The sequence below is a fragment of the Rhincodon typus genome, chromosome 33 (assembly GCF_021869965.1).
Source record: "Rhincodon typus isolate 14 chromosome 33, sRhiTyp1.1, whole genome shotgun sequence".
Classification (NCBI taxonomy): domain Eukaryota; kingdom Metazoa; phylum Chordata; class Chondrichthyes; order Orectolobiformes; family Rhincodontidae; genus Rhincodon; species Rhincodon typus.
The window spans coordinates 2,230,284-2,243,018 of record NC_063364.1 but is presented as its reverse complement, the minus strand read 5'-3'; the positions used below and the strand labels follow the sequence as shown (position 1 = coordinate 2,243,018).

At 39.8% G+C, this 12,735-nt stretch overlaps 1 protein-coding gene across 1 annotated transcript in view; it reads right to left on the bottom strand.

Annotated features, from left to right (window-relative positions):
- adamts17 (ADAM metallopeptidase with thrombospondin type 1 motif, 17) overlaps window positions 1–12,735 on the bottom strand; it is a 401,456-nt gene that overhangs the window by 54,260 nt on the left and 334,461 nt on the right. The window contains exon 18 of the mRNA XM_048615713.1: window positions 8,196–8,400. Coding sequence (XP_048471670.1) covers window positions 8,196–8,400 — 205 coding nt within the window. The remainder of the gene's footprint in view (window positions 1–8,195; window positions 8,401–12,735) is intronic.

Genomic DNA, 12,735 nt, shown 5'->3' with positions numbered 1-12,735 from the left:
GTCATGGCAATCTGAGCTGCTGTTAATTTTTAAACAAATGGGTGAACTAAAAGGAACAGGTAACAAACAAAATGAACAAATAATACCTGTTTTTTTGGATGTTTGATCTTTCTCAGTTATATAGCACAAATTTCACTCTTGGCAATTGCTCTGAAAATCACATTTATCCTGGCTGAAGGATTTGTCAGAACAAATGTTGTTGCTGCCCCAATTCAGAGCTGGAAATCCAAAATTGAAAGCTATAAAATTTTATTTAATAGGAGTTACTCTCCCTGAAGTTCAGATAGACAATACATTTTAATAAACTTCAACATTAGACCTATACAAGTATAATATATGAAAGTAAAGGACATTATGAAGAAGATAGTTCCAGTACTGTTTTTACTCGCAGGAGAGAGATATGAAAACATGAGAAATTCAAGCTGCAGGGATGTTTAGAGGCTGCAACCTGACTCACCTGCACCTGAGGGATACATGTTTAAAATTTCATTCTTCTTTACTTATCTAGAGAGCTGGCCTTTGCTAAAATGACAATCTAACTCACTGCTATTTCCAGACTCTCCCACTCCGCATTTTTTTTGGTTGTTGTTTGGTCCTGATGACAATCTACAAGAATGTCATCTTAAGGGGGACACTGGATGTGATCCCATAGCAAACAAAAACCAAAATTGCTGGAGAAACTCTCATGATCCCATGCCTGTCATAGCAAATGGAACACACTATCTCCCCAGACTGCCCAAGCCGTCAATGCACAGTCATTTTGGGGGCAAGTGGTGGGTGGGGGGTTGGAAAAGGGGAAGACTATAGTATAAGCTAATTTTTCAGAAAAGGATTGATGTTACATTAAGCTCAACTCAATCTGATGATGTCATACAGTCTTAGGTGGGGAAAAAGAGGAGTCGAGCTCAAAATCTTGATGGAGACAGATGTGGCATAACTGTTTCCTGATACTCTATTGCATGATAACAATAGATAAAGGTTATATTAGTTAGTTCAACAAATGAACTAAAACAGTGTGCAGTTAGGACAAGTGGCTCTTCTTGTTAAGATTCGTTAGCGGCTCAACCACTACCACTGTCAACCAAATAGGCCTTTTGACCCAGTATTGAAAGAAGGATCGGTACTGGGCCCTTAAGGTGCAGTTGTAATGTCCTGCCTCTGAGCCAGGAGGTGCAGGGTCAGGTCCCATCAGCTCCAAAGATGTTTAATAACATCTCTGAACAGGTTGATTCGAAAATATCTGGAAAGGTGACTGGTGGCAGAACTCTACCTCAACCAATAGCTGGTAGTAGTTGGTTTCATAGCACTGGGCATTGTTGCTGAAATACCTCAAGATAAGATTGATAGAAAACATCCATTTGACCCAGGAGAAAAAAATGTTCAGAATAAAAGTGAGTGTACCACTTTAAGAATACTCACACAGGTATTCAGCTGTAAGTGCTTAAACAAACAAGCAGTCGGGACAACTCATGGAAGGAACAACAACGCCAAAACCTCCACTTCAGAACTGATGAGGAGCACAAGGGAAGCTATGTGAGCTAGTTAGAGCTTAAAGAACTCACCACACTTGGCAGTTACAGAGTTCTTACAGTTGAAATATCTGTAAAGGCAGTCCCAATTCAAAAATAAGCAGAGACCCAACTGTTTTCAAGCTCCATGAGTAAAAATGAAAATCTCTGATAGGCATTGGGCAAAACTTTAAATTAATGGGCAAAGAACTAGGCTTGGAATGACAAAAGTTAAAGGAAGAAATATTTACCTTTCACAATGAGCATCGCTGCCAAAGCAAGTGTATACCATGAAGTATGGCTACTGTAGTCAAGTCAAGGGATTTAATTTATAATCAGGCTGCAGCACTGGGAATGTTGCAAAGCAAATTTAATGTAATAAAAGGTCAATTTAAAAGATAAAGTATGAGTCTAATAGAAGAATGGTTTGAAGACTTTTAAAACTGTGATAAGAATGAGATCAATAATTTAAACATAATTTTGGCAAGAAGATTTATTAATGTCACAGTGACAAAACCTTATTGTGTGTTGGCTTATAAACAGCAGGAAAGTGTGCATTTTGACTGTGATAAAGCATGAAACTGTCATTTTGGCTGCAAAAGGTGGAAAAGCTTCAATTCTAACCACAAAAGTAAGCTGTACAGAGATATAGTATTGATATTTTATAGAATTTAAAGCACTTTTAGAAGAAAATAATACAACATTGCTTTACTGAACACTTTCAAATCTTGTAAAACAAAGTAAGACAGTATCACTATACTACAGAATTTATAATCTATTTGGCAGAGAGAGAATAAAACAGCTTTCAGATACTGCAGAATTCAAAACATTGTTAAAGAAGGAAGACTAAATAATTAATATGAAAAAGAAAATGGCAGATGAAATAATACTACCTCAAAGATTACATAACAGAAATACACCAAACCGAACAGAAGTTTGGACATCCTAGAGAAAACAATTCTTAACGTACAGAATTGCTTCAACTTAAATGTTAAATCTTAAACTGAAGTTCAAAATATACTATTTATTCAATAGGCCTCAGAGTTAGGGCGTTATACATTGACAAAACATAAAAGAAGGCAGCGATAGTTTTGTAGAAGTTCTTCAAGATTTTGAAAATTACTGTAATCTGAGAACAAGCACAATTCTTAAAAATGCAAGCTATAGCAGCAGAGTTCAGCATCCAGGCGAATCTGTGGATAATTTCATTACTAACCTCTATAGATTAGTGGAAAACTTTGACTACAGAGGTTTGAAATCAGAATGCATAAGAGACAGAATTATTGTTGGAATCACTGATGAGGCACTGTCTGATCTATTATAGTATAAAGACGATTTGGCTTTAGAGAAATCTGTTCAAATTGTGATGGAAACAGAAATTAGGAAGACTATCAGACAGACCTTGATAACAATAACCTTATCACAGGCAAGTAGCAGAATAGGGCAGGATACAATTGCTTACGAGTCAGCAGACTGGCACTGATTGTAATCTGTATGGCAGAGGGAGTTTTATAGGGGAACCAGAGGAACCTTGTCTCATTGCAGGACAATCCTCCATTCATGCTCAACTGGCATGAACCCAATGAGGAATGTCATGATGAAAATAATTTACAGACCCGTCAAGGCAAGCTCAGAATCAAGGTCAACAGTCTTTATGTCAAAGACCTTGCAAGCTTCCAAGAGTCAAAAGATCATACTCTGGAGGAACTGTGAGGCCTCCAGACTGCCTGATTTTATGAAGTCAAGCACTCTGGGAGAGATGCGGTAGTGGTAAATATAAATGTTATTATGTATCTAAATTTACACATGCTTGCTGTGGGGAGAAAAGTCTTGGTTGGTGGCAGGTGGGCGAGTGGAATTTGTATAAGGTAATGGTTCAGAAAGGGTTGATGGTGAGAGTGCCTCAAGCTTCAGCCAAGATGATATTGTCATGATGTAGACAGATGTTGTCAATGTTGCCTCATGAATTATTGAGTACTACTTATTGTAATCCTGCGATGACCTGTCTCTTGATAGAACAAGTGCCTCTTCTCATTAACACTCAAGTGGTTCAGCCTCTATCACTTTGATACTTGATCACTGAAGAGGTCCCTAGAGCTGGTAAAAAAAAGGAGGATTTTCCTAATTAGGGCCTGTTTAAACTGTTAATTTATTGATTTATTTAAAAGAGTGGAAAGTAGGTTTGGTGGCAGCACTGAACACAAACCATCAGTTGATAGTGTTTGGTACCATAGCACATAAAATTAAATCAATTGTGTTACAACAGATGTAGGAGGGTGCACCAGTTCTGAGGAAGGGTCACCGGACCCAAAACGTTTTCTTCACAGATGCTGCTGGGCCTGCTGAGTTTTTCCAGCAACTTCTGTTTTTGCACCAACTCCTGCTTGATTCCACTCCCCAACTTATTGCAATAAATTCTTAAACATGATGATGTAATGACTGATACTCTAGTATCGGTTAACATTAGAAACAAATCAACCAGTCTTCTTTAATAATATCCTTTAGGGACAGAAACTATCATCCTTACCTGGTCTTGCTTACTTATGATTCCAGACCCACATCAATGTGGTTGACTCTTAACTGCTCTCTGGGCAATTAGGGACAGGCAATAAATGCTACCTGGCCAGCAATGCCCTCATCCCGTGAATGAATAAAAGAAAAAAATTCTAACGCCCCAAACTTAACATGAGGCAAACATGGGTAACAAACATTTGTCAAACACCCTATAGATCAAATTAAATAGCAAATATGGTCAAGACAGATCTAATGGATTTCTCAGCATTTCCCCAAGAGCTTAGAGACTTAATGAGTCACAAAATCTCAATAAAGCTTCACAAGGGATTACAATAGTTCACTTTGGAAGACCTGGCTTTCAAATTCCGTTCAAAAGCATCATGAATTGTTCCAATGATTGTTCATATTCTGGTGCTTAACCTTGCTTTCTATACTATATTCCCTGGACGCTTGGAGATAGCATTCTAGCACTTCCCCAGCTTCAGTCTGTTTTCTGAGCTCTAATTTGGCTCAGTTGCACGAAGCAAAAATGCTTGTGGGCTTCCTTCACCTTCACTCAGCTGCACTGAACTATTAATGGCACACGACTTCTGCTGAGCACTCGCAACTCCCAGCACTTTTCTGGGTGCTAACTCAAACAATTATTTGCCTACCACAGTAGTTCCTAGCACTTCTTCTTGAGATCTAACAGCACAGAGCCATCCATCTGTTCTTGACTACTCAGAGTCCCCAGTTATACAGACCAAGTGTAGATTGGTTTACTTTTCAGCAGTATAGTTTAACAGTTCTTTTCTACACAGAGCTTGCTTCTGCTTAATTTGCCTTCTTCAACTAATTTTGAATCAGGAACTGCTCTTCAGTGATTTCTAAATTATTTTGAATGACCTTCTAAAAACCTTAGAAGAAGCTCTGCTCTTGTTCCAAGAAAAATAAATATGTAACTAATATTTTGAAGGAGTCAAATGTAGCAAATCCTTGGAACTGCCTGTCCATTGAAAGTTACAATGTGGTCAAGTGCTGGTTCCTGTATCACAAATTGTTACAGCAAAAAAAGGAATTTATCACAATTGCCATTTCCAATACCTTTCATGATCTATCACAGCTACACTGCAACCATGGTTGAAGGGAAGTGCACAATTTACTTGCAGTGTCCTATTAGTAGTACTAGCATTACCCCGAATACATTGCTTGTAAATGATTTTATTTTTGTCAATGTAATTATGACATAAGGGTTTTTCTGAATGGAGGATATTTTTAACAACATTGACAGCTGAAAATGGGCAAATCACCAAAAACCAAATTGTAATTTCTTGGACAGAGCATTTTAGGTGAGTCTGTTCCAACAACTTGGTACAATTCTATAAACTTCCAATGATAGGACAGTCAGCAATCAGAGGACACAGATTTCAGAAAAATTGTAAAATGTCAGGCAGCAGATAGGGAGAACTTTTTTTACACAATGAGTTGTTGCAACGTTGAACAAAGTGTCTGAAAGTGCAGTGGAAGCAGATTCAGCAGTAACTTACAAAATGAAACTGGAAAATAACTTAAAATGAGGGGAGAAAATCAATGTCAGTGCTATGGGGTAAAAAAGAGGAACGGGGATATATGCTAGCTCTTTTAGAAACCTGACCCAGGCACAAAGGATTGAACAATGTCCTGTGATGTATTATTCTCTGAATATATTCTTCGATCATTTCTGTCTCTCGGACATCCAAAGATCCTACTTCCCTACTTAGTCATCTGGCACTGCCACTGCCAAAAAGGGATGGCTCTGTTATTGGACAGTTTTCCTTCATTCAAGCGACCTAGTGTCTCACAAAATATAAAATTGAAAAAGACGAGAAGTGCTGGAAATCTGAATTACACGGAAGAGCAACTGGCATGAGAGTAAGGAATAAGGAAACCATTTCATCAGAATCTTAGAATCTGAGGTATGAAATTCCCAGAATTGCTGCAGTGCAGAAGCGGCCATTCAGCCCATTGTGTCTGCACTGGTTCTCTGAACATTTTGACTTCCTGCCCAACTCCTAACCTCTCCCCAGAATCCTACACATTGTTTCTATTCAAATAATTATTAAATTATTAAATCTCAAATACCTCAATTGAATCGGCCTCCATCACACTTTGAGGCAGTGCATTTTGAACCCAAACACAGAAGTTGCTGGAAAAGCTCAGCAGGTCTGGCAGCAGAGAAATCAAAGTTAATGTTTCAGGTCCGGTGACCCTTCCTCAGAACTGATGGTAGCTAGGAAAGTGCCGGTTTATGTACAGAAGGTAGGGTGGGTTGGGGAATAAGGAGTAAACAATAGGTAGGGATAGATCCCAAAGAGACAGAAGAACAGTCAAAGGAGTGGATAACGATAGGGCTGGGAGGGTGAATAGCTGTTAATAGAAACTGTTAGTGGCTAATAATAGGTAGTGTGTAATGGCAGGCTATGTCATAACAAGGCCTGGTGTGTGGGGTATGGGCCTGGGGGAGTTCAGGCCCTAAAATTATTGACCTCGATATTGAGTCCTGAAGGTTGCAGGGTTCCTAAGCGGAAAATGAGGTGTTGTTCTTCCAGCTTGCACTGAATTTCGCTGGAGTACTGCAGCAAGCCTGAGACAGAGATGTTGGCTAGGGAACAGGATGGTGTATTAAAGTAGCAGCCAACGGGAGGCTCAGAATCTTTTTGCAGGCAGGACACAGATGATCTGAGAAGTGGTCACTCAGTCTATGCTTCATTTCCCAATGCAAAGGAGACCACATTGTGAGCAGCAAATGCAGTAGACTAGATTGTGAGAAGTGCAGGTAAAGTACTTTACCTGGAAGGTATGCTTGGGCCCTTGGATGCTGAGGAGGGAGGAGGTAAAAGAACAGGTGTTACAGCTTCGGTGTTTGCAGGGGAAGGTGCTGAGGATCTGTGGGGGGATGTTAGGAGTGAAGGAAGAGTGAACCAGGGTGTCCTGGAGGGAACGATTGCTGTGGAAGGCGGACAAGGGAGGGGGGGGAGGAATATGTGTCTGGTGGTGGCATCTTGCTGGAGATGGCAGAAATGGCGGCTGATGATCTTTTGGTTTGCATTTCGAACCCAGACAATTCGCTAGGTTTTGTTCTCAGCTCACATTTGCATCCTTTGCAAAACAAAATTATGCTCTCTGATTCTCCATCATTTTATGGCCAATGCCAAACAAATCTACAGTGTCACTTAAAAACAGCAGGTGAGTTTAAATTATTTTTGGAATGCTCTTAAATTTGATAACAGTAACAAATTGTAGCTATCATACTCCTGTGAACTTTGCTTTCATAGACTCAAGTTGAGCTTCTGCTTATATTGATTGCTGTAGTGAGGGAATCAGCCCTGCAGAACTGCAAACATCCTTACAAAATTACAAACTAGGAGTAGGCCATTCGACCCTGTGAGCCTATTTCAGTAAGATCATGACTGAAGTGATAGTGGCATCAGATATGTTTTGACCACCTTATTAAATCAAGAATCTATCTACTATTGCCTTAAAAGTATTCAGGGACCTGGCTTCTACCATTCTCTGGGAAGAGAGTTCTAAAGACTTTTCTCCTTATTTCTATTTTAAATGAGACACCCGTTATTTTTAAGCTGTGATCCCAGTTGTATTTCTCACATAAGGGAAAATATCCTTACAGCATTTACCCTGTCAAAGTTCCCTCAGGGTATTTTAACTGTCTCAATAAAATTACCTCTTGTTCTTCTAAACTCCAATAGATACACAGCCCAGCCTGTCCAACCTTTCCTCAGTAGATAACCCATTCATTCCGGGATCAGTTGAGTGAATCTTCTCTGAACTGCTTCAAATGCATTTTTTCCTCCTTAAATAAGATGATCAAAACTGTACACTATGCACAGTAAAGAGTAAAATATGGAAGTATCTTTCCTGTATGTCAATAACATTATAAAAATATTGTAAATATGTTAACATGACAAAATTAAATACAGATTTATGCTTTAACTCTGCAATGTCACAAACAGTACTATAAGGGTTGAATATGAGTTTTCATGTATAATCTCTGAAACTGGCAACAAATACAAATGTTTTAATGATCGACAGAGAACTTATTTATTTGCAAACACGATGATGGTAATGTGGTGACAAATAAGATTCAACATTACCGACTCAGATCAATGTCCAGTTGTGACATTGAGAAGCACATACCTTAGACCAGTCCGAGGCTTCCCACAGTGTGAGACAATGACGTCCTTCACAGCCCTGTACTGTAGATGGCTTTGGACCAAGACAGTAGAGATTTCTTGTCTTGAAATACGTGCCATTTTGTAGCTGATAGACACAGGTCACATTCCGAAATTGAGTGCCTTTTCCACAGGTGCTGGAGCATGGAGTCCATTCGCCTCCCACCCAGCTGCGGGAAAAGAATCCCACTTTAATAAGTGTGTCCAATATGTTCGAATAAAAAAAAACACATGATGGAGCAACTGAGTACCTTTGGTGTTGAAAATTTATTTTCATTTGAGCTGTTGGAAATATGGTTTCAAAGGGTGCAGTTAATGCTCACAAACCATGCAACAAAGTATAAGCATTACAAAACTTGTAGAATGACTAAATAACAAATTAATTTCAATATAGATGGTTATAAGGTATAGGCCTGGTTACTCATCTGCTTAAGTGCCACCTGGTTCAGAATAACACGAATAACCATAGGTTTGATTCCCTTCCCTGTTGAGGTACTCTTTGCCTGTCCTGAAGGTGAAAAGCAATGGTAAACTACTAATGGCAGGGATATTCTGACAATAAAATAGTACAAGTTACAGCATTAGCAAATATAAAAATGACAATCATGAAGTGGCACCTTCTGTTTAGAAGAGGACAGAGGACTCTTTTGATAAGAAAAACAATATTTATTGCAGGTGACAATTATTTTATCACTTGTCTGGAAGGAGGGTTTTCAGCAAAGGCAGAGAGTGCCTTTCAGTGCTCTCACTGTACCCGCTTTCCAGTTGTTGAGTATCTTTGAACGAGGGACTCCCAGGACCGGTGGCATTTGGCCCTTCAGCGGGCAGACTTAATTGGGCAGAGGTAGAATTACCCCCTACCTCGTAGTGTGTGTGTGTAGTAAGTTGGGGTGGTGTGGCTCAGTTTAATAGTCACTCAGGAGTTAGATCAGATTTTTATATGTCTATTTTTTCTTGGGTAGCTAGTAACTTAACTGCAACTGAATTCTCCAATTTATGTGGGCACTTTCAGAAGGTGCCAGGCTGTTGGGGAATTGCCCATTGGGATCTTCAATTACCTGGACAAGATCTGCTAGGTTGGGGATTTCACAGTGCCCTTCACACAACTCTCACCTAGGCTACAGAAGCGAATCTCTGGCCAACAGAAAATCCAAGCCATAATGGGAATACATGTGAAGTTATTCAACCGAAAGACAAAATATTTCTTAGAAGGCGAGAGGTTGGGAAGTGCAGGTGGCCCGGGAGGCCTGGGTATGCTTGTTAGAAGTCACTAAAAGTTAGCATTCACACGCAGTAAGCAACTAAGAAGTATTGAAGCTAATGTATAACTAAGTTGAACTTATATTTTGTATTTTGAATGTTGAGAAAGGAGGGATGTGGTTTTAGTTTCATTTTGTAGAGATAGTTTGAGAACTCGGAAGCTTTGTACTATGCAGCCTAGAGACCTGTTTTGGTAACATGAATTTTACATGATCTTACTGAATGGGCTAAATGGCCCATTTTACTCCCACACCTGATGGTCTTACTGAAAAAGAGGTGATGTAATTGACACTTACAGGGAGTGAAATGGTGGATGTAGAAAGTGTGTTCCCCATTGCTGAAGAGTTTTGAGCCAGGGTAGGCCATTGAAGACTGTAGAGAATTCCTTCACTTAAAGGTTGGGGAATCTTCAGAATTCTTTACCCATAGGGCTGTGGAAGCTTAGTTACTATCAATGGACATGGACAGTACGTTGGAAAGTGACAGTGAGTTCAATGTTCAGCCATGATCTAATTCAGTGATGGTGCAGACTCCGGTACAAACCTGACACCAGTAATTCTCTAAGGCTTACCTTGGAAGGATGACCAAAACCACATGGAAGTCTCAGTATTTGAGTAACAAGACAGGTTTACTATATTGTAATAGGATAGCAGGTTACAGTTGAATAAAACTAGAGAACTATATTGCAAGGTAAGTAGTACACCATATCTGATGAGATACTTCCTCTATGTCCTGGGGATTATAGGCTACAGAGTCTAACTGCAGACTGGCTCACTCCACTCAGAGGCTGCACACACAAGTCAGCTGAGCTGTTCAAAAACTTCCAAGTTAACTCTTTTGGGCCAACTACCTTATACAACACAATAAAGTTTCAGTCATCTTTTTGAAAAGGATGAGACTAAAATTGTACTATCAGAAAAACAAAACAGGTTGGTGAAGTGATCTAATTGTGATTTTTAAGATTATGAGATTTGATAGGATTGGTGCAGCGAAGACGTTTCCGCTGATGGGGTCACCAAACCCATGGGCCAGAAATATATAATAGTCACCAATGATTCTATTACAGAATTCAGGAGAGACATTTTTACTCATAAATTGGTGAAAATGTAGAATCTGCCAACACAAAGTAAAAGAGGTGAATAACTTAGATGTGTTTAAGGGAAACAAAGGAATCAAGGGATATATTGAAAAGATCAGATTAACTGCAGTGGGATATTTCTATGGATATTTCTATTAGATTTGTACACTGGCATACTTGAGCCCAATGACAAGTTTCAGTCCTACAATTACCATTTAGCTATATATCTGGTAGGAAAAAATGTTGAGAACAGTAATGATAGATCAGTCAGTTGGACAGCCCATGCTAGAATTTTCTATTCAATTAACATTGAAGCAAATATAAATTCTGCTCAAGGGTGGCATGGTTAGCACTGCTGCCTCCCAGTGCCAGGGACCTGGGTTCAATTCTAGCTTCGGTCTTGCACATTTTCGTTGTGTCTGTGTAGGTTTCCTCCCACAGCCCAAAGATATGCAGGTTAGGTGGATTCATCATACTAAATTGCCCATAGTGTCCAGTGATGTATAGGTTAGGTGGATTAGGCGTGGATGTTGCAGGGATAGGGTAGGGGGGTGAGTCTGTGTGGGGGAGTTGGCGTGGACTTAACATAGAACATAGAACATAGAACATTACAGCGCAGTACAGGCCCTTCGGCCCTCGATGTTGCGCCGACCTGTGAAAACCAATCTGAAGCCCATCTAACCTAAACTATTCCATTATCATCCATATGTTTATCCAATGACCATTTAAATGCCCTTAAAGTGGGCGAGTCTACTATTTTTGCAGGCAGGGCATTCCACGCCCCTACTACTCTTGTTGGGCTGAATGGCCTGTTCTCACATTGTACGGATTCTATGAAAAAAAATCAAATGTCTGTAACATAGCATAATTTAGACTCTTTCAGTCATCAAGTCATTTCAATTATGCACATCACATAGATCCCTCAGCATCGTACTTGCAAACACATTTCAAGTTGAATGCTCAACATTTTAGCAAAATTATTTGGAAAAAAGTAAATAAGATGTCTTAGAATTTTGTGCAACCAATATTTATGCAATATTATAAGATTTCATTTGCATTGTGGGAGAGGCAGTGCAGCATTCAGGATCTTAAAGATTGATGGAGGTGGAGGAGGAGTGAATAAAATGGACACCTCGAGGTTGGAGAAAGGGGAGGTGCAGAAAGTGAATGAGGAGATATTGAACTAGGTAGCAATAGGAAGTGGTGGAAGAGGAGGAAACAGAGGGAAGAAAGAACAAGAACAGTGAAGGTAGGACATGGAGGAAGAGTCAGAGTGCTTTACTAAAGAAAGGAACCTGAAAAAGGTGGGGACCAGCCCATGACATTGATGAGGAGCTTGCAATAAGAAGAGGTGAAGTGTATCATTGGCATGCTGTGCACTCTCTCCAACCAACAGGTTTCATGAAAGGATTGCTAACTTGTCACTGGGCGCAGCAGGGTAAAAGGAGTTGTGTTATATCTCACAGTAGATATGTGATATTCCTTTAAAGTGCATGCTCCTGATGTCATTACCGTGTCATGGCACGTGACTTAATGGTATGAGCTCTCAGTCTCTGTCTTACTGAGTGAGCTCTGTCCTCTTGCCATATGACACAGAGGGAAACATGCTCCAGTACATCTGCATTACTTAGCTTGAGTCCAGACACACAAATGCCTGTGATTGTAATGTTCACACATATGTACCAGGGGCTATAATAAAAGTTGATTGAGTTCTTCAGTATTGTATAAGCCATGTAGGCAAAGGGGATACTTATCTTTTGTAGTGATTAGAATGAGGTCAGCCAGGTGGACCTCATAGAATATGAGTTCCCTGATTGCGGCTGCTAATCTGGTCCTATCAGAGAGCCCTGGCTGATAGATATAAACAGGAGTGTCAGAGATTCTGTTCACTCTGAGAGATGGCTCTGAGTGAGCTGGATCAATGTCAAGGACTTTTCACGTGCAAATAAAGGGTGACTTGGTGATGGGATACTAGCGTCTGTGGAGTTATTTCATCTTTATTAGCTGACGCATAGAGTTTAAGAGCAGGGAGATTATGCTGTAATGTATAACAAGCTGGTTAGGCCACAGTTAGAATATTTTGTCTGGTTCTGGAATCCACATTATAGATGAATGTGATTGTGCCGGTGAGGGTGTAGAGGTGGTTTACCAGGATGCTGCCTGAGTT